The sequence below is a fragment of the Chrysochloris asiatica genome, unplaced genomic scaffold (assembly GCF_000296735.1).
Source record: "Chrysochloris asiatica unplaced genomic scaffold, ChrAsi1.0 scaffold00121, whole genome shotgun sequence".
In the NCBI taxonomy this organism is placed as follows: Eukaryota; Metazoa; Chordata; class Mammalia; order Afrosoricida; family Chrysochloridae; genus Chrysochloris; species Chrysochloris asiatica.
This window is the reverse complement of record NW_006408639.1, coordinates 6370138-6393012: the sequence shown is the minus strand read 5'-3', so window position 1 is coordinate 6393012 and position 22875 is coordinate 6370138. Positions and strand designations below refer to the sequence as shown.

Here is a 22875-nt window from a genome sequence, read left to right as displayed (position 1 = left end):
ATTAGAGTTGTCAATGATTTCATTTTACTTTGATCCATAAACAGTGCCTATGAAAGCAGCAGTCAAAACCAACCAATTAGGTAAATATGCTGAAAAAAGACCTTTCAACAGTGTTAGAAGGAGTCCTGGTGTGGCGTTGTAGGTTAATGTGCTAGAATGCTGGGTTGCTTTGAATTGCTAGGTCAGCAGTTCAAGCTCACCAGTCTCTCCTTGGAAACCCTATACAGGGTCGCTGTGGGTCGGAACCAACTCAATGTCACTTAACAACAAATCACTCTGAGGCCTAAGTTGCACCTGACCCAAGCCATGATATTTTTATTCACCTCATATGCAAGCGAGAGTTGGTTAATGAATAAGGAAGACTGAAGAAGACATGATGCCTTTGAATGGTGTTGACAACATTTTCAACAATAAATATGCTAACATTTTATTATCTAAAAGACATGGTTTAGTCTGTGAAATATTTAAATCAGACAGGGAGCGCAGTGGCTCTGAGGATAAACACTGCACTGAAATTCACAAGGTCAGTGGTCTGAGTCTACCAGCAACTCTGCAGAAGAAAGATGAGGCTCTACTCCCTCAGAGATTTACATCCTTGGGAACCTTAAGCAGGGTCATATGAGTTGGAACCAATTCCATAGCACTTAACACTAACAACAGTAGCAAACAGAGTACACAACTTTGTTTAAAGAATCACAGCACTTATGAAAGTGGTTATGCAATTCTCCGTAATAGTGTATTTCTTGTTGTTGTTACTAAGTGCTGTCGAGTTGGTTTTTACTCACAGGGATGCTGCATAGGGTTTCTGAGGAACACTTGATGGGGTGAACTGCCAACCTTGCAGGTAGCAGTCCAGTGCTAATCTGAGAGGACACACCAGGACTCCACTGTATTTCTTAAGTGACCTAAAAATGTTATTCTCATAAAAAATAGTCTATAAAAGATGCTGAGGGGGATCTGGGCAACAATAATATTAATAAGACTAGGACACAACTTGGCACAGACCAAAGGGATTCATTTTCCTTTTATGATTTTCATTGTGTTGAAGCCAATCTCAGGACCACTAAAATAAACAAATGCTTTCATGATGAACAGTTTTCTGCTTAGGGAATGGCAGGCTAGTCTGTGAGTATCATTTTTAGCTTATTCCCATGAGTCATTAATTACAAAATGTACATCACATAACCTAAAACAAGGACACTTACACAGAAATGTAGTAATTTCTCCCCACCTTCGAGATCCCAAGGGACAGAATCACAGAGTTACAAGTACAAGGGAGTTCAGAAAGTTAGTAAAAAACATCTATTGACTTTTAATTCTATTTTAAACACAGACTTTTTGAAGGTCCCCCTAAAGACAAATTTAGCTCAATCCATTCTTTTTTAAGCAAGAGATAACTGAAACTCCATACTCCATACCCAAAACAAAACAAAAGGTTCATAAAACAAAATGAAAGAACGGAAGCCTGGAAAGGGGAAGTGATTTGTAAAGGGCTGCACACCTGCTGACAAGTAGAGGCAGGGCTTAGGAGGAGCTCCAAGGCACCATTCTTTCTATTGTCATTTTACCCTTGGCTGCATCCAAATGAAGGAAGTCTGGTGGCACTGGTTAAGCATTGAGCTGCTAGACACAAGATTAATGGTTCAAATCTACCAGTGGTTTCCTGGGAGAAAGCTGAGCCTGTCTGCTCCTATAAAGATGTGCAGTCTGAGAAACCCTGTATAGAGTCACTATGAGTTGATATTGACCTGATGGCAGTGGGTTCGGATTTCATCCAATGAAATTCCTGGGTGTTGTAAATGCTTGGCTGCTAACTAAATGTTTTCAAAGTTTCGGTCCTCATAGAGGCACCTGGAAGAAATCTACTTCAGAAAAAAAAATCAGCAGTATGGAGTATAGTTTGAGTCTGATGCACACTAGGTTGCCATGAATTGGCAACAACTCAATACCAACTGGTTTATCTTATCCAACTAAAGAAGTAAAAAGGGATGGTGAGGTCTTGCAAAGAGCTAAGAGGGAAGAGTTTAGGCCACTCACTTCCATTTGGAGTTGTTGTGTGCCATCGAGTTGATTCAGACCCATAGCAACCCTGTATGGGGTTTCCAAGGAGCAGCTAGTTAGCTTGAACTGCCGACCTTTTTAAATTTTCTGGAGGGATGTATTTTTCTCCATTGCAAGAGAGGAGTCATATTTGAGGCCACTAGCTTCCTGTGGTTTGGAGATCAACTGATAAAGACCTCCTGGTAAACCTGAAATGATCGTATCCTAGAATTGCATTGTCAAGTGTGGGTGGATTCAATTTATCAGAGGTCATTACTGATTTTATGTATATATATCATGTTCTCTCATTCTGTATTCTAGATCAAGTAAACCCACCAATGAACATCACCGCAGAGATTGATGGAGTTCATCTCTCTATCCAATGGGAGAAGCCAGTTTCTTTCTTTCCAATCCACTGCTTTCAGTATGAAGTTAAGATTCAGAGCACAAGGAATAATTATGTACAGGTAATTCCTCAGATTATATCGATGTTCAATGACAGTCTTTTTCTAAAACGAAAGTTATTATAGCTATAGATGCACAGCAAAATAGTTGCTGTTTCAAACATTTTTACACATACAGTCTAGCCACACTATCTATATTCCCCATGATGCACAACCATCACCCCTAAAATGATATGCATTATTTTAGAAGCATTTAAAAAAGTTACTTAAAAAATTTTTTAAAAATGCTTTAGAACTATTTTTTAAAAAAAATAACAATAGCTTAGCACTAATAAGATCAAATTAAGGAAATAAATCAAACATTTCTGGCCTTTTGTCTAGAGATGACCAATTTTGGGGTGAAATAATTTGAAGTACTCAGATAAAAACTCATTCACATTAATGGATGAAAAGTATAAGAGGAACGCAATTGAGAAGAGAGCCAACATTTATTGAATACCAACTACATATCAAGCCTTATTATATTAGTTGATTCCATCCATATATTAATTCTATTATTTAATTATCATTCCCATTTTACTGATCCAGAAAAGAGAGGAACAGGACTGGTAAGTAACTTTCTCAAAGTCACAAAGTTAGAAAAAAATTAGTAAAATCAGGATTCAAACTCAGGGCTCTTTGATTTCAACACTCATGTCTTACTGACTTGTGTTTTTTATTGTTGTTAAATGCTGTCGAGTCTGTTCCAACTCCTAGCGACCCTGGAGAGGTTTTCTGAGGAGTGACTGGTAAGCTTGAACCACCGACCTTGTGGTTTAAACTGACCTGGCAGTCCAGAGCATTAATCCGTGTAGGTAAAGCAAGTTCAATTCTATTCAGCAGGTATTTCAATGGATTGGCTATTTTGTCACCAGAGTTAGGAGAGCTAAAGAGAAGACATTGTGCCTACTAATGAGGGGCCCAGTTTAGGGGACATGCTCACCTGCCTCTGAGCTGCTTTCTTATAGTCAAGACTCATGGAAGCACAAATGAGAGGACAGGCAAAGTAACCTGTTGGGAGGCTCTACAGAGAAGAACTGTGTAGCATCTTCAAAGATGAATAGAAATCTGTCTGGTGAAAGAACAAGGGAAGGACATTCCCAGGCAGCACTTATCCATTTAATTATAGTGAAGGGCTGTGCTTTGTTTTAAATATCCAATCCATTATGGATTGCATTTTTATTAAATACAACAAAAATGATTTGTTAGAAAACCAAAATATACCTAAATACATACAAGATGATCATGTGCTTTAATGTTTTGGCAATGTCAAATTGCTAGAAGCAGTTCTAAATGGTAGTTTCAGTTTCTATATGTACTTCACCACAGACCCGTCATACACAATTCCTGACCTGTCCTGGTCCAACCTCCATACTATGAGAAGCAGAACATGGGTTCTAGGCTGTACACACCTCCTTCTCCCAGAGTGAATTTGTAAGATTTTGTCAGAAAAAGAAATGAGTTTCCTTCCAAAAAACCAGGGCCATAGGTATAAAAGCCACTGAAGGGTTTTAAGCACTTAGAAGAATGATTTTGGTAGCAGCGTAACATCCGAATGTGGGTGAGGAGAAGATGAGGATGTGGGGATACCATTTAATGGTTATTATAATCACTCTGTCTATGGCCATACCACCCTGAATGTGCCTCATCTTGGAAGCTAAGCAGGGTTGGGCCCATTTAGTACTTGGATGGGAGACCGCCTGGGAATACCATGTACTATTGGCACTTTCCAACTGCACACAGCTGCTGGCTTCACTCTTTGGAGTCCTGATATGGCACTGTGGGTTAATGAGCTGGATTGCAAAGTTGGTTTGAACCATAAGGTTGGCAGTTCAAGCTCACCAGTCAGTCCTTGGAAACCCTATCCAGGTTCACTATGAGTCAGAACCAACTCAATGGCACTTAACAACAACAATAATCTCTCAAGCAAAAGATGACAAGAATCAAAATTGGCAATGGTCCGAGCATGGGATGAGGAAGGGAGCTATGCCCAGACAGTATATAAGATCAAGGTGCCAACATCCATTGTTTAGGATACAAGGTGTTAGCTGGATGTAGGTACTTCTGGTCAACAGAGGGAATACAGGAGCAAGTCCTATTTGTGAGAAAATATTCTCGGTTCAATGCTGGACAACATTAGCCTAAGTTGTCTTTGGCCAGCTAGCACTGACCACACATGGTCATGGTGAACCATCCCAAATTGCTGTTTTTGTTTTTTAAAATCACTTAAATTCTTTATTCCATATGCTCTTTTCAACAATCTGGAAATTTAAATTTAGTATAAATTAATAACTCTTTTATGGTTTAAAAACATGAACTGTTGAGTGAAAGTTACGAATTATAATCAAATTGTATAATGAAGTTACTTTAAAAAATGAGAGTTAAGAATAGTTATGCTAAATTTCTAAAGCAAATATAAAACAAGAATGGAGGCTATTGTTGATGCTAATAATCAAAATGAGTTTTGCTCAATTCTGAAATCTCACTCCCTCCTAAAACGAAAGAAAGTATTCATTATAATTTGGAAGTACAGAACTCTTAACAAAAACCAACTAGATATAGAGTTGAATAATTCTTCTTATAGGTACAAGTTAGTTTTCAGCAACCTATAAGCCATTGAAAATGTGGTTCCACATCCAGCAAAAAAAGGCAAACCTCGATTTAGCTGAGGAAGGGGTGTCAAATATGCAATTGTGTGGTAGATCCGTGCCCCAACAAAGGGTCTGAAGTGCAGGAGAGCTGTCGAGAGATTGGGATCACTCAAGGAATACAGAAATCCAATGTCAATAAATGGTACAATGTTTTCAAGGTCATTCAGGTGGGCTGTTTGTACATGTTCCACTTTGTCATCTGTCTGAAGATACGTCTTAGCATTTTCTCCTTTGCCATACTGTTCACAGTCTTCTGGGTTTGCAAAAACCTTTCTTATCAATCTACAGAATGCAGCTGCCATACTCTGAAACAATAAGGATTGTTGGATAGGAGGCAAAGGCCATGAATACTTCATTCTTGGCTAGTTGGATGAGGTTAGTCATATTTTCAATTTTGGTCTGGAATCTTCAAAAAAAAATTTAGATAAAATGGGGCAAATTATGAGTCTGAAGAGGAGAAAGGCAGCAACCAGTCAAATTGCTGTTTTTGCACATCAAATTTTGAATACTGGTAATTTTCCATAGGTTTCAACTTAATGTATCTTTAAGTTTGGGATTTGCAAAGGTAATTCCATTTAACTCAACAATCCAAGGGTTAGATATTGTTATATAATTTGACAAATGGGAAAACTGAGGCTCAGGGAGGTCAAGGAATTCGTCATACAGTTAGCTGGAAGCTGAACTAGGATTCCAGTCCTACCCTACCTAGATTCAAAAACTGCTCTTTCCATTTCTCATGCTGCATCCAATTCTGGTTGTCCAAGACATCTCTTTTAAGGAGTGTCAGCTAATGCTTTTGGGCAATGGACCAGACAGGAAATCATTCAGGCTTTGTAGGTCAGATGGTTTATGCCGTAGCTGCTCAAGCCTGCCATTGTAGAAGGAAAGCAGTCATAGACGATATATAATAAAAAGAGTGTGGCTCAGTTCCAATAAAACTTTACTGGGGACACAGAAATGTGAATTCTATGTCATTTTCATGTGTCAGGAAAAATGACTCCTCTTTTGATTTTGTTCCAATGATTTAAAAATGTGAAAACCATTCTTGGCATGCTGACCCTTACAGAAACCAACAGCAGGCAAAATCTGGCCTGCAGACTGTGGTTTGCAACTCACTTCAGTAATATGATTAGAAAAGATAGTGGGAAGAGGCGAAGAAGCTAATACATTCTGCTAACTGCCACACCAGTGTTCCAATCTGGAACCATCCGTTACACACAGGAGAACCATCTGTATCTTACAACTGACCAGTGTATCCATTTTGGTCACTGTGAATAGTTTTTCCCTGAAGGATGACTGTCACGGAAACAGTCTAGAGTAAACTGATCAATATATGTCCTATTGGTTTTATATTAGTCATTCAATAGTGAATCACATTACCTATATAAAAAGCAAAAAGCAAATCCACTTCCATGGAAGCAATTCTGACTCATAGTGAACTTACATGTCACAGAGTGGAACGGCTTCATAATGAAAATGAGTAGTATCGCTATGTTTTTGTTGCTGGTAAGTGTTGGCTCTCAGAGCCAGCCTTAATAGGATTAATGAGGACTGCCCTGGTGGGTTTGAATCACTGACCTTGCAGTTAGCAGTCCAGTGTTTATCCTACAGTACCACACATATTCTGGTGGTTGGCATGACAAATTCTATGTTTACATGTTCTTATGCTGCTAATTCCCCCCCCCCCCCATTTAGATAGAAAAAACGACAACCAATGCGTTCACCTCAGTAATTGACGCTATTTCTAAGTACTCCGTTCAAGTGAGAGCAACAGTGGAATCTGTGTGCAGGGCCGAGGGACGCTGGAGTGAATGGACTCAACCTATTTATGTGGGTGAGTATTTCCAGACTGCTGTTGAGTTGGTTCTGACTCATGGTGACTCTCTGTGTTACAGTGTACAGTCTCTCCACAGGGTTTCCCTGGTGATGCTCTGTGTTATAGAGTACAGTCTCTCCACAGGGTTTCCATGGTGACTCTCTGTGTTACAGTGTACAGTCTCTCCACAGGGTTTCCGTGGTGATGCTCTGTGTTATAGAGTACAGTCTCTCCACAGGGTTTCCATGGTGACTCTCTGCCTTAGAGTACAATTTCTCCACAGGGTTTCCATGGTGACTCTCTGTGTTACAGTGTACAGTCTCTCCACAGGGTTTCCATGGTGACTCTCTGTGTTACACAGTACAGTTTTTCCACAGGGTTTCCTTGCTCCTAATCTTAATGGAAGCACATTGCCATGCCTTTCTTCCAAGGCTCAACTTGGAGGATTGTAACCATCAGCCCTATAGGTAAATGTTGTTGTTAAGCGCTCTCGAGTTGGCTCTGACTCAGCGGCCCTGTATAGGGTTTCCAAGGAGCAGCTGGTGGATTTGAATGGCTGATCTTGTGGTTAGCAGTCCAGTGCTGATTCTATAGTGCCACACCAAAAGTCCTATAGCTCAATTGTTGTTAAGTGCTGTCAAGTCGATTCTGGCCCATAGTGACCCTGTATAGGGTTTCTGAGGAGCAGCTGGTGAGCTTGAACCAGTGACCTTGCAGTTCAAATGGCTTTGCAGTCTGACTCATTAACCCACTGCGCCACACCAGGATTCTGTATAGCTTAATGGTGGTGTGTTGTAAAGTCAGTTCTGACTCATAGCAACCCTGTACAGGGTTTCCAAGGCTGTAAATCTTTACAGGAGCAGAAAGCCTCATCTTTTTTCCATGGAACAGCTGGTAGTTTCAAACTTTGAGTGCAAATTGTTCAAACCATCTAGGGACAAGCTACCTAAATGATGGTTAAGCTAGATGAACGTGGGAAGAATGCACATTCAATCATAGGTCTCAAAATAGTTTCACATCTTGCTATTCCTCATCTTCTGCAAATAACTTGCACATTAACGTGTTTTATGCAAACCACACACCCTGCCTTGCACATTATTCTTCATTGCATGCTTTGTGTGTTATACATGTGTGCATACTCTTGATAGAGATACTGTTACCCTGAATACAATGAGGTTCAGTGAACAAATGTCTCACTCACATAACCCCTTCCAAGACTCTGTACCCAATTTAATTTCCCAACTAGTCGGTTTCTAATTTTATCCAACTTTTAAGAAGTTGTTTTTGTTTTCATGGAAGGTAACTATAGCATTACAAGCTGTTGTAAGCAATGATATACAGAGCTCTTGGACACCCTTTTACTGTTTCCCCAAGAATAACATCTTGTAAGAGTATAGTACAAAAACTTTGATATTCTACAATCCACTAGTTTTAATCAGATTTCATCAGTTGAACATGTACTGATTTGGGTGTGTGCATATCTATTTAGTTTTAAACTCTTTTATCACATATCAAGTTTCCTGTATTAACCACCCCTTGAAGATGCAGAACAGCTCCATCTCCACAAAGATTCCTGTATTGCACTTTCCTAACCCCATCTACCACCCTCTCCCTCCCTCCCCATCTGTCCCTAAACTTTGGCAATCACTAATCTAGTGTACATCTCTTTCATTTCCCCCTACCTAATTATAGATTCCCATTTATGTTTTTCTGTTCTAAAAGAAGATCTTGAAATAGTTTCATGACCCACGAAACCTAGGTTCACCCGGGGACCTTCATATAGCTAAGATTTCGTATTCAATGCACATGTACAAAACAACTAGGTGTTGCCTGGGCTTCCTGTATTGGATCTGAGACCGTTTTAATTATGACTAAATTGATTAATAGTTTAATTGTCAAGTAAGGTAATTATCCATCAGTGGGAATGGTAAAGGACAATAAGATACTCAATAGCGGCTCTAACGAAAGGGTTTTTGGACCTCACTTTGGGCCCCATCATGGTTCATTCCCTGGCCTTGTGATCAGACTTTGCAATTGGAGACAGAATATTTACATCCTGTGTTTTCTGATATATGGGTATCTCAGGCAAAAGAACAGGCACATTTTATGAGAGAAACACCATTTAAAAAACAAAGAATGTGTCTTGTGTATATGCTATCCCCATGCAGCCTGGGGATACTGACAAATATGGTTAGGGTTGCATTAGGTCTTCATGAGCATGGGCGGTAAAAGGAATACGGGAGTTGACAGAAAACTCAGATTTAATACCAGCGTTGTTATATATAGAAATCCCGGCATAGTGTAAATGGCTCATGGACTCAGCTGCTAATGGAAAAGTCAAAGGTTTGAGTCTACCCAGAAGTTCCTCCAAAGGGGTGTCCAATGACCATCTGAGAGACTTCTTTTCATCATGTGTGAAGATTTTCTATCATAATGCATTCACGTAGGCTAAGGAGTATGTCTTCAGATCTGATCTGACATATAACATAACAGGTCGATTTTCCATGGAAGACTAGAAACAGATAACTATTCTGACCAGCAAGAGGGTTGGTCATGCTGAGTTGCTGAATATTGAGAGAGGAAGGGTACCTCTAGAGTTGGACAATACACAGCAGCACAGTCTTAGGGGTTGTCCCTAACAACACTATATGGTGCCTCAGAGGAGGAGCATGAACGAAACAAGGAACTAAGCATAGACCAACTTTACCTACTTCAAAATTCTACCTCCTCCCCTCCTCTTAGGTTGATGCCTCACCTAAACACACAGGATCTCCTCAACAACATTCATCTGTATGAGTAAAATACACTCTCCCCATTGACAGGGAACCCTAGAGGAGATTAATCAGTCTCAGAACATTTTTAATAGGGTGATTCATTTTGTCAAATCCCTTTAGCAGAAGCTTAACTTTTATTGCTCACGTTCAGTGAATTTTGTTTTTAAATACTTCATGTTAATTTTCCGAAGGGCTTAAGTCTTGTTGGTGACAAAGTATTGATATTTCAAGTATCTTCCCAAGTTACTAAATAGACAAACAGCCTCCATGATTTGTTAATGCTGTCCAAGTTACCACAGACTAACTAGAAACCATGGTCAGATTTTTGGCTAAGAATCCATTTCTGCTTGCAAGTGTTTGAGTTTTGAACTGATATTCAGTGTTGGTTGTAGAGTTTACAGCTTGAAAGAGGAGAAGAAACATGATCTAGGATTGAGCAATGGCTCTGTCAGTGCCCAAGTCTATGACCTAAGTTGTTGCCGTTAGTTAATGTCAAGTGGGATCCTATTCATGGTGATCTTATGTATAACACAGCAACACTTTGCCTGGTTGTGTGCCATCTGCATGATTATTGGTTGGTTTGAACCCATTAATGTGACTATCATGGCAGTCCATGTCATTGAGGTGTTCTTCTAGTTTATTGACCCTCTATTTGACAAAACATGATACCCTGTTTTAATAGATGGTCTTGACAACTCTAGATACATCTGTCCAACCCACCAGTGGCTCCTTGGCAACCTTATACAGGGTTGCTATAAGTCGAAACCAACCCTACAGCACTTGACAACAACAACATATCAAAGAATATTCTATTTGATCTATAGGCTTCCTCGGCTAATTTTTGAAAAAAGATCACCTTTGTTTCTAGTCTAAGTCTGGAAGCTCTGCTGAAATGTGTCCCGTGAAATATCCGTGGCAGAGCCCCCCAAAACCCAGCAACACACAAGCTTCTACAGTGTGACAGATGGGTGGTGGGTCACCTAAAATACAGATGGCAAAATACAGCAGTTCATGAGCCAAGTTTGAAGGACTTAAAAACTTTTGTGGACTAGCGGAATTAGCAGATAATGGTATGTTTCCACAAACCTTTTGAAGTTCCCTTGAAGATGCTCAGAGCGCTGTGTTGTAAAGGATTTTCAGGCTATGTTTGGGTTGTCAGGAGCTCTGGTTGCGTAGTGGCTACAAATCAGGCTGCAAACCACAAGGTCAGCAGTTCGAAACTACTAGCTGTTCTTCGGAAGAAAGATAAGGCTTTCTACTTCCATAAAGACTTACAGCCTTGGAAACTCTATGCAGGGTTGCTATGAGTCTGAACCGATTCCATGGCACACTACCACCATTTGGATTTTCAGAAAGATTGATCGGCAACACCTGCCACTGTTGCAGGGAGATAGTTGCGATGAGTAAGTCAGGGCTTGGTCACCCTGACCTAGTCTGTCACACCTGACCTCTCTGGGTCTCAGTTTCCTCTTTTGTAAATTATGAATGCCTTCCTTTCAGCTCCACCAATCATGTGAGATCGTGATCTGGAATGAGAGTTTATTCTGAGCTTGTTTGTAATTTATCTTTCACTCTCCACTGTGGAGTTCTCCTACATTATTATTTCCTAAACAACTGCTTCCTAGTTTGGGTTTGAGCACATTAGAGTTTTCCCCCAGGTGTACCTCAGTGCCATTATCTATGGCAAATCCCATTTCATTTACTGCCACCTTTTTCATGAAGATGAGCTGATTAATATTACTGCTCACCTTATAAAACCATTGTTACTGGAATTTACTCCCCTGCACGGTTTAGAATCATTAGTGAATTTAATCAATGCAGACTTCCCATTTTCATCAAGATGATTAATAAACATAATTGGAAGTCCAGGTTCTTCTGGGACACCTCACTTGGTTCTTCCTTACCCCTGGAGGAGGCGGCAATAATTACGCTTAGCTTTAAGGTCCTCAGGCACTTTTGCTACAACACTCATTTCCTTTAGACAGTCTTCCTCCTCTCTTACCTTGTCTTATAAATGGCAACCAGCGGTCATTTTTACTTGGAGGCCCAACTGAAATACTACCACTTTTTTAGCTATTATTAAGTCCACCTCCTTTAGTTTAATTTAAGGAAATAAAAGCCCAGATAGGCTTTTTGCTGTTAAGTGCCGCTGAGTTGGTCCTAACTCATATCGACCCTGTATAGAGTTTTGGAGGGGTGGCTGGTGAGCTTGAACCACTGACTATGCAGTTCAAACTGACCTTGCGGTCTAGTGTTTATCCTACAGTGCCAAACCAGGACTCTGGTAAATGGCTTGTTGTTAAGCGCCGTCAGTCGGTTCTGACTCATAGCAACCTTATACAGGGTTTCTGAAGAGTGGCTGATGAGCTTGATCTGCCGACCTTGTGGTTCAAACGGAACTTTTAGTTCAAACCGATCTTGGTAAAAGACTTTTGTTGTTGTTGTTGTTGTTTTAAGTGTCATCAAGTCGATTCTGTCCCACTGGGACCCTGCATAGAGTTTTTGAGGAGCAGCTGGTGAGCTTGAACCACTAACCTTGTAATTCAAAGCAACTTTGCAGTTCAGCGCATTAATCCACAGCACCATATCAGGGATCCAGTAAATGGCTTGGTCAATGTGAAATGGCCAAAATGTGCTATTAAATTATACTTTTCCCAAACAGGTGATGGAAGAGCCAATTAGTGAATTAGAATGAATACATTGAACTAATTAACCTATTATGGCCCAAGATTGCTTAATAAAGAACGGGATACAGGACAAGTAAGCTTTGACTAGTGTGGTGGTGAGTGTGGAGAAAAGAAGGAGTTGTGGTAGCACTATAGGATAAGCACTGGACTACTAACTGCAAGATGGGTGGTTCAAACCTACCAGTCACCTGGGGGTGGGGGAGAAAAAGGAGACTTTCTGTTCCTGTAAAGGTTTACAACATCAGAAACCCCATACAGCCTTGCTATGAGTTGGACTTGACTCACTGGCTGTGGGTTTGGTTTGGGGTTTGGGGGAACAAGCAGAGCCATGGTGGGTGGCATAATGGGCTAAGTGTTGGGCTACTAGCTGAAAGGCCTGCCGGCCACTCTGTGGAAGAGAGATAAGGCTGTCTGCTTTCATAAAGATCAAGCGCTCTGAAAATCCCAGAGAGCAATTCTTATCTGTTCTATAGGGTCTCTCTGAGTAGGAAGAGACTCCACGGCAATAGGCTTGGGTGAGGAGAACAAGAGTAACCTATGGGCTGTATGACTGGTGAACTGAAGGGTTGGAAGCTTGACTCCAGTCAGAGGCACTGTGGGAGAAATGTCTTCCCCAGATTTAGCCATGAAGCACATGTCTACTCTGACACCCATGAGGTTGCCATGAGTTGGGGTTCACTAGACAGTAACTGGTGTTGAGAGGCAAGGATGTTGCATAGTCCCATCTGGTCTCTTGAGAGCCTGGAGGGAGGGGTAGGGAGTAAGCATGGGAACACACTTTGATCTAAACCGGGCTACAGATGAACCCTGCTGCCCTAATGTTTCCAGAGCAGGGAACAGCTTTGTTTTATTTACTTTAAATGGAAGCAGCAGTTTTGTTTTGTTTTTTATCAGTACGCATTATCAACGGCCTTTCCTCAACTGGCTTCTCAGTCTTATCTTAAGAACTAACTTCCCACTTTTCATATGCCTTTCTCCTTTTTAAACTTTCTTAACTTCCTGATTCTTCTGTTCCTCTATGATCTTTGCCATGCCTTGTTTATCAAAGCCTTTTGTTGCCTTATGTCTGGGCTTTGTTCTTGTTATTGGTCTTGTTATGAAGTGTTGCCAGTTAGTCCTGACTCATGTTGTTGTTGTTATGTGCCGTGGAGTCATTTCCGACTCATAGCGACCCTGTACAGGGTTTCCGAGGCTGTAAATCTTTATGGGAGCAGAACGTCTCATCTTTCTTCCGCGGAGTGGCTGGTAGTTTCAAACTGCTGACCTTGCGGTTCACAGCCCGATTCGTAACCACTACACTACCAGAGCTCCTGACTCATAGGGCCCTATATAGGATTTCAAATGAGCAGCTGGTAGGTTTGAACTGTCAACCTGGTGACTCACAGTCCAGTGCTTATCCTCCAACACCACATCAGGACTTAGGGAGTGTTTTGTTTTCTGAAGCTCATCATCTCTTCTCCCCGCTCCATCAAGCTCAAATGCTGTGCGTGAAATAAGCAATTATGAAAATGATAAGCAACAGGTCCACATTTCCTTGGAGGGCAGAAAGTTCTGGGTTATTTTGAGGGTCCCAGAAGGCACACAACCCTGGGTGCTGTATAGGAAAGCCTGCAGAGAGGAAGAAAACTGCAAAGCAAGTCCTCTCTTCAACATTGTCAAGTTTAATCCTATTGGGAACCATTGCAGACAAACGAAACGATGCCGTACTCAATCCACAGAGTTAACAATAAACACATGCTCACACTTTCTACTTCCTCTCCATGCTTTGGATTGTTGTTGTTGTTAGGTACCGTTGAGTTGGTACCAACTCCTAGCGAGCTTATGCACAGCAGAACGAAAGACTGCCTGATCCTGTACCAACCTCACTACTGTTGCCACACTTGAGTCCATCGATGCTACCACTTTGCCAATCCAGCTCACTGGGGGTCTTCCTCTCTTTCTCTGACCCTCCACCTTACCAAACATGATATCCTTCTCCAGAGACTGGTCCCTCGTGACAATATATATGTCCGAAGTATGAGAGACAAAGTTTGGCCATCCTGGCCTTCAAGGAGCACTCTGGCTGCACTTCTTCCAACACTATACCAATTTCATCAGATAAATAAAATACATGTTTTGTGCATTTGGCTATGGCTCCTGAACAACTCTGTTTTGCCCACTAAGGCTGTACTTGCCTTCAGTAAAACCATTTACTGAAGGCACTGAACACCTGCTGTGGAAAGTTTCTGCATCCACAGCAGTTGTTTGTGACTCTCATTCTGCTGCTAGTTTGTGACCTGGCTTGGGGGAGCCCCTTCCCTGAAAGGTGACACAGCCTCACCTTCACACAAGAGGCAGACTTTAGGACTGCTTGAACCGCCTTCATTCCCAGTTCTGTGGATGCCACTGTTTTAAACACACTAGAAGTGCTGCCTTGGGCTGTAATTTACAGCTTGTTAGTTTCCATTGGTCAAGTCAATTCCAAGTCAGGGCTGCTGGGTAGAACTTCACCACACAGTTTTCAAGACTGACCTTTCAGAAGTACATCACCAGGCCTAATTTCTGAAGCACCTCTCATGGGTTCTAACCGCCAACCTTTTGTCTACTAGTTGAGTATTTAATCATCTGCACTGTGCTGGGACCTTTGCAATCTACTAATTAGCTATTTTCCCTCAAAACCTACTATTGGGTCTGGAATCAGAGTCTGAATCAATGTGAAAGCACAGAAAGTTTACAAATGTTTTTCATTTAAAGTGGTGCAAAACTCCAGATCAAATTTCTCACCTTGGTGTTCTTAGCTTGGACTATATGGTGGTGGTGGTGGTTATGTGTATCAAGTTGGTTTTGATTCACAGTGACCATGTATAGGTTTTTTGATGTTGAAGATATTTATGGGAGCTGGAAGCCTCCTCTTTTTCCCATAGAGCAACTGATAGGTTCGAGCTATGGGCCTTGCAGTTAGCATTCCAGCTCATAATCCACTTTGCCACCAGAACTCCTTTGGACTACATAAATCACAGAATTCTAAAATGAGAAAAGCTATACTAACAAGCAAAAAATGATTTGACCAAGCTCCCAGGACAGTCACAGGTGGAGCTGGATCCAATGCCGGGGGTCTCTGCCCTCTCTGTTGCCCACACCCCAGGTCCTCACTGCATCCTTTAAGCATATACACTCCCAGATCATAGAACAATGGCGGCTGTTGTTGTTGTTAAGTGCCCTTGAATCAGTACTAACTCTTAACGAAAACCGTGTATGAGTTTTCCAAGGAGTGGCTGGTGGGTTACAACCACTGACCTTGAGGTTAGCAATCCAGTGCTTATCCTACAGTGTCACACATAACAGAGTTTTAATCAGCTGGTTTATTTGCAAGGTCAAATAGTTGAGATGTAAAAACAAACAAACAAAAAAACCCAAACATAGAAAATCTGGGTAATTTGAAGCCGAACAGATAAGCTCCCCAAATGCTTGAACTTGGCAACATCTAAAGAGCATCTAGATACAGAGTGGAGAGTCCTGAGGACTTCTAATTAAAAGCACAAGCTTTGTGACTTCCTCTTTCTAAAACTCATCTCTGCATAACCAAATAGTGGTGCGCATCAGTTTCTTGAAAAGAAACATCTGCGACTTTCATTTGAATGTTAGGAAAGGTATTCTGTTTGATTCAGAGAAGAGATGCAAGTAACCTAGAAATACTTGTTTAAAAATCTCTGTGGCTGCAGATACTAGAATTCAAATTAATGTTGTATTCGGTGGCCTCTTAATTTTTACAGTATTGAAATTATTTCTAAGTTTAGCCCAAAGGAGTGGAATTTAGTTCCTTGTTCTATTTCAGCAAAACCAGGCTAGATGCTTGCTTTTAATTTACTTATTTATATAGCTGGTCCTCAGTATTTTGGCATATCTTAGCACTAGATGACCTGCAAGTCATTTCTACTTGGTAATGAGTATATGAAAGCTTTTCTTTGCAATAAATTTACCTGACAACTTACTTTTTTTTGCACTAAAGCTGACCTTGCTTCTGTTCTCTACTGGGTTAGTTTTGTTCTCAGTTGGCTGTTGGGGAGTTGCCCTAGAGTATATTGGGTAACTGGAGAAGTTGGTCCACGAGCAATGACTAATTTGCCAACTCCCTCCAGGCAGGGATGATGACTTTGCTTCCCACATAGCACCTTCCATGCATCAACATTTTTTTTTGATGGAATGAAATGAAATCAGTTGCTTCTATATTTTTGCTAATTCAGAACGAATCTTTCCTTATCAAAGTGAGAGCTGATGTGAATAACCAGAGAGTGGTTTAACTGAAAAGATTTTTGTAATCATGTTCAGAAGTAAACGGTACTTTTTATCAAGACTTGGCACATCAGGCGACAGGGAATTGCACAATTTGGGATTGTAATTGTGACCAAGTCTGTGAACCTGATAATATTTAAGATGCCATTTATTATTTTTGCTGGACTCAAACTCTACCTGTTTAACCTAGTTGTAAACAGGATATTTTGTATATTTCTGCTGACATTTTTCTTCACAAAAGAGTTCTAGTGGCATATTGGGTTATGCATTGGGCTGCTAATTGCAAGATCAGCAGTTTGAATCCACCAACTGCTTTGTGGAAGAACGATGAAGCTTTATGCTCCAGCAGAGATTGACAGCCTTGGAAACCTTATACAGGGTCACTATGGATCGGAACCAACTTGACAACATACAGTCAGCACCACTGCTTTATGAGTTCGTATTCTAAGCATATGCATGAAGATTTCTAAATTAGGATACTTAGTGGTTAAGAGCATTGAATGGTGGGTTTCAGAGATGGGGACAGTGGAGCAGACAGAATCCCATATTCACAAGGAAAAGACAAAAGATTCTTGAATTGATGGTATGTATTCCTTTCAGTTACTCTGTGTTGGCTCTCAGTGACTACAGCACAAATAGGGTTTAACAAGATGCTCATTTGCAATCCAAAGTACTGAATATTAACGCTAGGACCACCACTGGGTGTCTATGTTGTTGTTAAGTGCCATCAAGTAGATTCCGACCCATAGAGACCTTGTAGGGTTTCCAAAGAGCAGCTGGTGAGTTTGAACCTTGCAGTTCAAATGACTTTCCAGTCTAACATATTAACCCATAGCACCACACCAGTGTCTATGGACTTAAGGAAAATAAAATAAAAGGTCTGACCCTCTCAGGTTGTGTGTTCCATTCATTCCTGAGATACGGCTAATGTTTGCTTGTAAAATAATAGATATGAATGTGTTTCAAAATTTAGGTTAAAAAAAAAAAAAAATGCCATGATCATAGGTAAAGTTATTCAGCCCTACCCCACTGCCCTTGGAGATCAAGGAACATAAGAAGGAATGACAGTTTGCTAAGAGTTGCTGCTGTTTTTAGTTGCATTGAATTTTGAGCCATGGTGACGCTGCGTGATCAGACTGTTGTGATCCACAGGGTTTCAAACACTAGCACTGAAATTCTAATCTTGGTTCAGAGTACATTCCCTTGTTTGACCTTCAATGGAACCAGACTGGATGCTTATTTTCATTCACTTATTTATATAATGGACTCTCAGTTTTCTTGCATCCATATCTTAGCACCAGACAACCCACAAATAATTTTCACTTGGCAGTGGGTATGTGAGCTATCGTTTCAGAAGTAGACCACCTGCCCTTTCTACCGATTCTGTCTTAGTTTAGTAGCTCTACTGAAGCCTGTTCAGCATCTTAGCAACACTCAGGCCTTCACGGACAGTTGGGTGGTGACTATGCATGACGTACAGAGGCCAGGAACCAAAGCAGAATCTCTAGTGTGAGTCTCCACTGAAGTTGCTGCTATATTCAGTGCTGTTGAGTTGGTTCTGACTCACAGCTACTCTGTACAGGGTTTCTGAGGATCAGCTGGTGGGTTTGAACCGCTGACCTTGTGGTTATCAGTTCAGTGCTTATTCTAGCAGGCCCTCTGAGATTAAAGATGTCGCCCATAGCCTTAGCAATGTCCAGCAGTGGGAACAGGACGTCTATATAGGGAAATAATGTCTAGTTAGGGAGGTATGCTTAGGAAGCGTTTCAAAGAACTTGTTGTTGTTGTGTGCCGTGGAGTTGGTTCTGACTCATAGAGAGAGACCCTGAACAGGGTTTCTGAGGTTATAAATCTTTATGGGAGCAGAAAGCCTCTTCTTTCTCCTGCGGAACAGCTGGTAGTTTCGAACTGCTGACCGTGAGATTAACAGCCTGATTTGTAACCACTACACTACTTAGAACATGCTAAATGGACATGTGAACTGTGTGGTTTCATATGACAGAAATGTGTTTTCTCACAATCTAGAGTCTGAGTCCAAGGTGTCTTCAGGGACATGGTCTCTCCAAAGACTCTAGGGGAAGTCCTTTCTCATCTTGTCCCACTTCTGGTAGTCCCAAGCATTCCTTAGCTTGAGGCAGCATAAGTCATTCTTCCCTCTGTGTCTCTTTTCATCCTCTATTAAGGACACAAGTCATAATAAAATTAGTGCTTACCCTAGGGACCTCATCCTAATATAGCTAAGTATATCTGTGATGAGGGAGTGCTGGTAGCGTAGTGGTTACAAATTGGGCTGCCAACCGCAAAGTCAGCAGTTCGAAACTACCAGCTGTTCCGTGGAAGAAAGATGAGGCTTTCTGCTCCCGTAAAGATTTACAGCCTCGGAAACCCTGTACAGGGTCGCTATGAGTCGGAACCGACTCCACAGCACATAACAACAACAACAATATCTGTGATGACCTTATTTCCAAATAAGGTAAGATTTACAAGTACCAGGGGTTGTGTTGTGATCACATATCCTTTGGGAATTCACAACTGAATCCGGAGCTCCTCTCAGTGTTGAGGATTGTGTGGAGTGGAATGGAACACATCCACAAGGACTAAGAGTGTGTACAAGCCAACCCAGTGTTTTCTAATTCTGTCCTCTCCAGATTGATTTTCCCTTCTGTGGTCGCTTCTTCATCTAAAATGACAATACTGATGCCCACCTTGAAGGACCACTGTGAGAAGTAAACGGAATAGCTAAGCATTTTGCATAATGTTTGGCACCTGTGCTCACTCAAGTACATGAATGGAGAGGAGGTGTAGAAAAGAAACTATTATTAATTTCCAGTTACTGATGATTTTTTGTTACTAAAAAAAGCCATCACTATAGCTTACCAACTTTCAGCTGTGAAAACAATCTACTTCCGAAAATCAATACGAATGTGCATATGAACTGACAGTCTAGGATCGAGTGAATGATACTAAAAAAAGGTGTTGGTCTTGGAGGGATCTTAAAGTTCTTAAAATATCTTAAAATCACATCTTTTAACTCATACATTTTTACAAATACGGAAAATTCACCTTCACAGCAAGCCAGGACTAGAACCCATGCTTTCAGATGAGGCAAGGATAAATACATGAGATTAAAGCATGACTGTCTTGCATACATGGCTGGGTATATAGTAACGTTAACACTTGTCTGTCCACTTGTTAAACTTTGTCAGGTTGTTTGTTGCTGTGATGCTGAAAGCTATAGCATGAATATTTCAAATACCAGCAGGGTCATGGATGGTGGACAAGTGTCAATAGAACTTTCAGACTAAGACAGACTAGGAAGAGAAGTCTGGTGATGTACTTCTGAAAATTAGTCAAGCAAGTTTTATGGATCACAACAGATTACTATCAGATCTAGTGCGAGAAGACAAGCCCCCAGGGTTGGAAGGCATTAGCTACTGGCCATAACAATGCACTCACATGTACCAAAATGATAATGGCAAAGAACCAGGCAGGGTTTCATTCTGGTCTATGTAAGAGCTCCGTGAGCTGGAGCTGACTTTGATAGCAACTTAAAAAATCAGCAACGTACAGTGAGAGCACAGCTGAAGGCTGAGCACAGGGGGACGTCTATCAAGAATGGGAACAATCAAGTTGACTCTAAGCATTCAAGTTTAGGGGCTTGGAAGACTGGGGACTGAAAAGTGGAAGTTGATGAGAGAAATAGTCTTAGTGTGATGAAGAGCATGGCTATGGGGTGGATGTTGTCATCTTCGAGAAATACCCGAGTAGGCTTCACCTACGGGTTGTTTAGAATCTAGGGCTGGACTGCTGGTGTCTAAGCAGTCCTAGGAATGCAGACCTGTAAGAGCACATCATGGAATTAAAAGATCAAACTGAATAAACACACTTGCAAAGTTCAACAATTGGATTATAATGGAAAATACCAAAGGGACAAGATTGTACTGAGAGGCTCAGTTGGCAAGGAAGTGGAGAGAGGAAGTATTGAAGAAGAAGAATATTTGGTTGAAGGATTGGTTTCAAGGTTGGTGTAAATCCAATAGTCTGACATTCAGGAGAGAGTCAGGGAATATGACGTTGGAAAAAGAAATCAAGAGTCCTTTGGATTTGGCCCAAAAGAAGCCATTACCTGGAAAAACAGTTTCAACAATGTGGGTGTGAAACATCCACATCTATTACTGAAGAAATTAGACTGGGGAATGAAGGAAGAAGGCAGTTGATGGTAGTGAGGAAAGATGGCAGAGCAAAGTAATGTCTTATTCATTATTAAGGACTGTATGAATATTTCAGAGTATAAAGGGAGAGATGAAGGAGGAGAGATGAAAGCTTTGGAGAGGTAGAAGATAAACCTGAACGCGAGTCCTCAAGAGGAAAACGGAGCAAGACATCAAGACAAAGTGGAGTCACTAGCATTGAATCCTAAAGACATGCCTCCTTCCTCATACCTTGAACACTTTTGCTCTGAAGTATTTTGGGATTTCTGGAAGTCATCAGATATTTACAAGGACTTGAAGATCTGCATATGTACACTTCTCATTTTATAGAAGAAACAAATGGCACGTGGTGGGTTGAGACCTTTTTCTCAATGCAGTGCCCACTGAACAGCACCAAGTACATGGCTATCATGATGTCCTTATAAGTGTCCGTATTTGCTTAGGGTCATTCTTCCCTGGTGGACCCTTAGCTGCATGTGGGCAGGATCAACGTGCTTTTATAACCTCTGTATCCCAAGCGTTCACACAGTACCAAACACATGGCAGAAATCCAGTAGATATTTGCTAAACAGATGACTAAGTGTAGGAACGAATGAGTGAATGACCTCTTCCAGGGAAAAGAAACTTGAGTTAGGGAGGTAAATCAAACTGTTTATATGTCTCCAGAAATAAACCAAGCAGTTTAGGAAAGGTATATTACCTCTTTAAAGACCATTTGGAATTTTCTTAAAATGAATTTCCAGTATGTTAACACACATACACACAGCCCATACCCAAAGCTATCATCAAAGCCCATAGAAGACTCGTCCCTCAAGTGCAGACTAGGATTTAAATGAACGAGGTGGCATGCAACATACAAGTATTTATACTTTCTGTACTGACTTCATGACAAATTTCTTCTACTTTCTGTCTGTGAGATGGTAATACTAGGAAGAAATATTTTGAGGATAATTAAGATTGTCAGGTTCTAATAGCCAAGCCAGGACCTTTATTGTTCACTGTGAGAATCATCCTATTCTCTACTTTTAAAAAAAGGTTCGATTGATATGTTTCCAACTTTGTAAAATATTTTGGTGATATAACTATGCTACTAATTGGCTTGCATTTTTGTGACTTTTCCACCTAAAAAGTACTCGCCCAAAGCTGATAAGCTCCAGGATCCACGTAGCCCAGTCCATAGGTTGTACCTTATGGATATTTGCTGATTGATTGACTAAATGAAATTGTACGTTCACAGTGACTTCCAGCTATCATATCACCTCTGTATCAACCTTGTGAGATGGATTCTATCCCAATTTTACAGGTGAGCAATCTAAGGCGTAGAAAAGTTGAGCTACTTGCCCATTGTCTACCAGCACCTGGGACTGAAACCCAAGCCTTCTGATGCCCTGACCCTAGTGATTTCTCTGATGCAGGTTGTAGCTCTGATGTCTCTCCATTTTTGCTTCAGGAAATGATGAGCAGACACCGTCGAGAGAATGGCTTCTTATCATACTTCCAGTAGCCATCTTCTTCATCTTGTTGATGATCTCCCTCATCTGCAGAATGTAGGTGTTCTTCACATTTGGGTGCTTCTAGTGGGGTCTGGGCATTGAATTCTTATAGACTTGCCATGTATCACTGTGTTCCTGGGTGACCCAAGAGGTTTATAATTCTAACATAAAGTTTGATGGTTTGAACCCCCTGTCCCCAGCAGTACCATGGAAGGAGAGTGTGGTGACCAGTTTCTAGAAATATTACAGCCAACATCCTACTTTGATGAGTAGCGACTGGGGCCTTCATCACTGCCGAGTGACCATCTAAAGTTTGATTATCAGTCTCTCCCTGTGTGGAGGAACAGTGATGAAAATTGAAAACACTTGGAAATAATGAGTCCAATGGTTTAATAATAAATCACATGAGCATCAGTCTCCATGACTTTGAGACCAGAAGAACTAGATGATGTCTGGTTACCATGAGCAGCAGTTCTGAAAGGGATCAC

General features: G+C 41.0%; 1 protein-coding gene and 1 pseudogene across 1 annotated transcript in view; one reads left to right on the top strand and one right to left on the bottom strand.

The window, feature by feature from the left end:
* IL5RA (interleukin 5 receptor, alpha) overlaps positions 1 to 22875 on the top strand; it is a 60891-nt gene that overhangs the window by 30609 nt on the left and 7407 nt on the right. Inside the window, exons 8-10 of the mRNA XM_006868679.1 lie at positions 2362 to 2507; positions 6830 to 6968; positions 22345 to 22441. Of these exons, the coding sequence (XP_006868741.1) occupies positions 2362 to 2507; positions 6830 to 6968; positions 22345 to 22441 (382 nt within the window). The remainder of the gene's footprint in view (positions 1 to 2361; positions 2508 to 6829; positions 6969 to 22344; positions 22442 to 22875) is intronic.
* Positions 5062 to 5518, bottom strand: LOC102829474 (annotated as a pseudogene).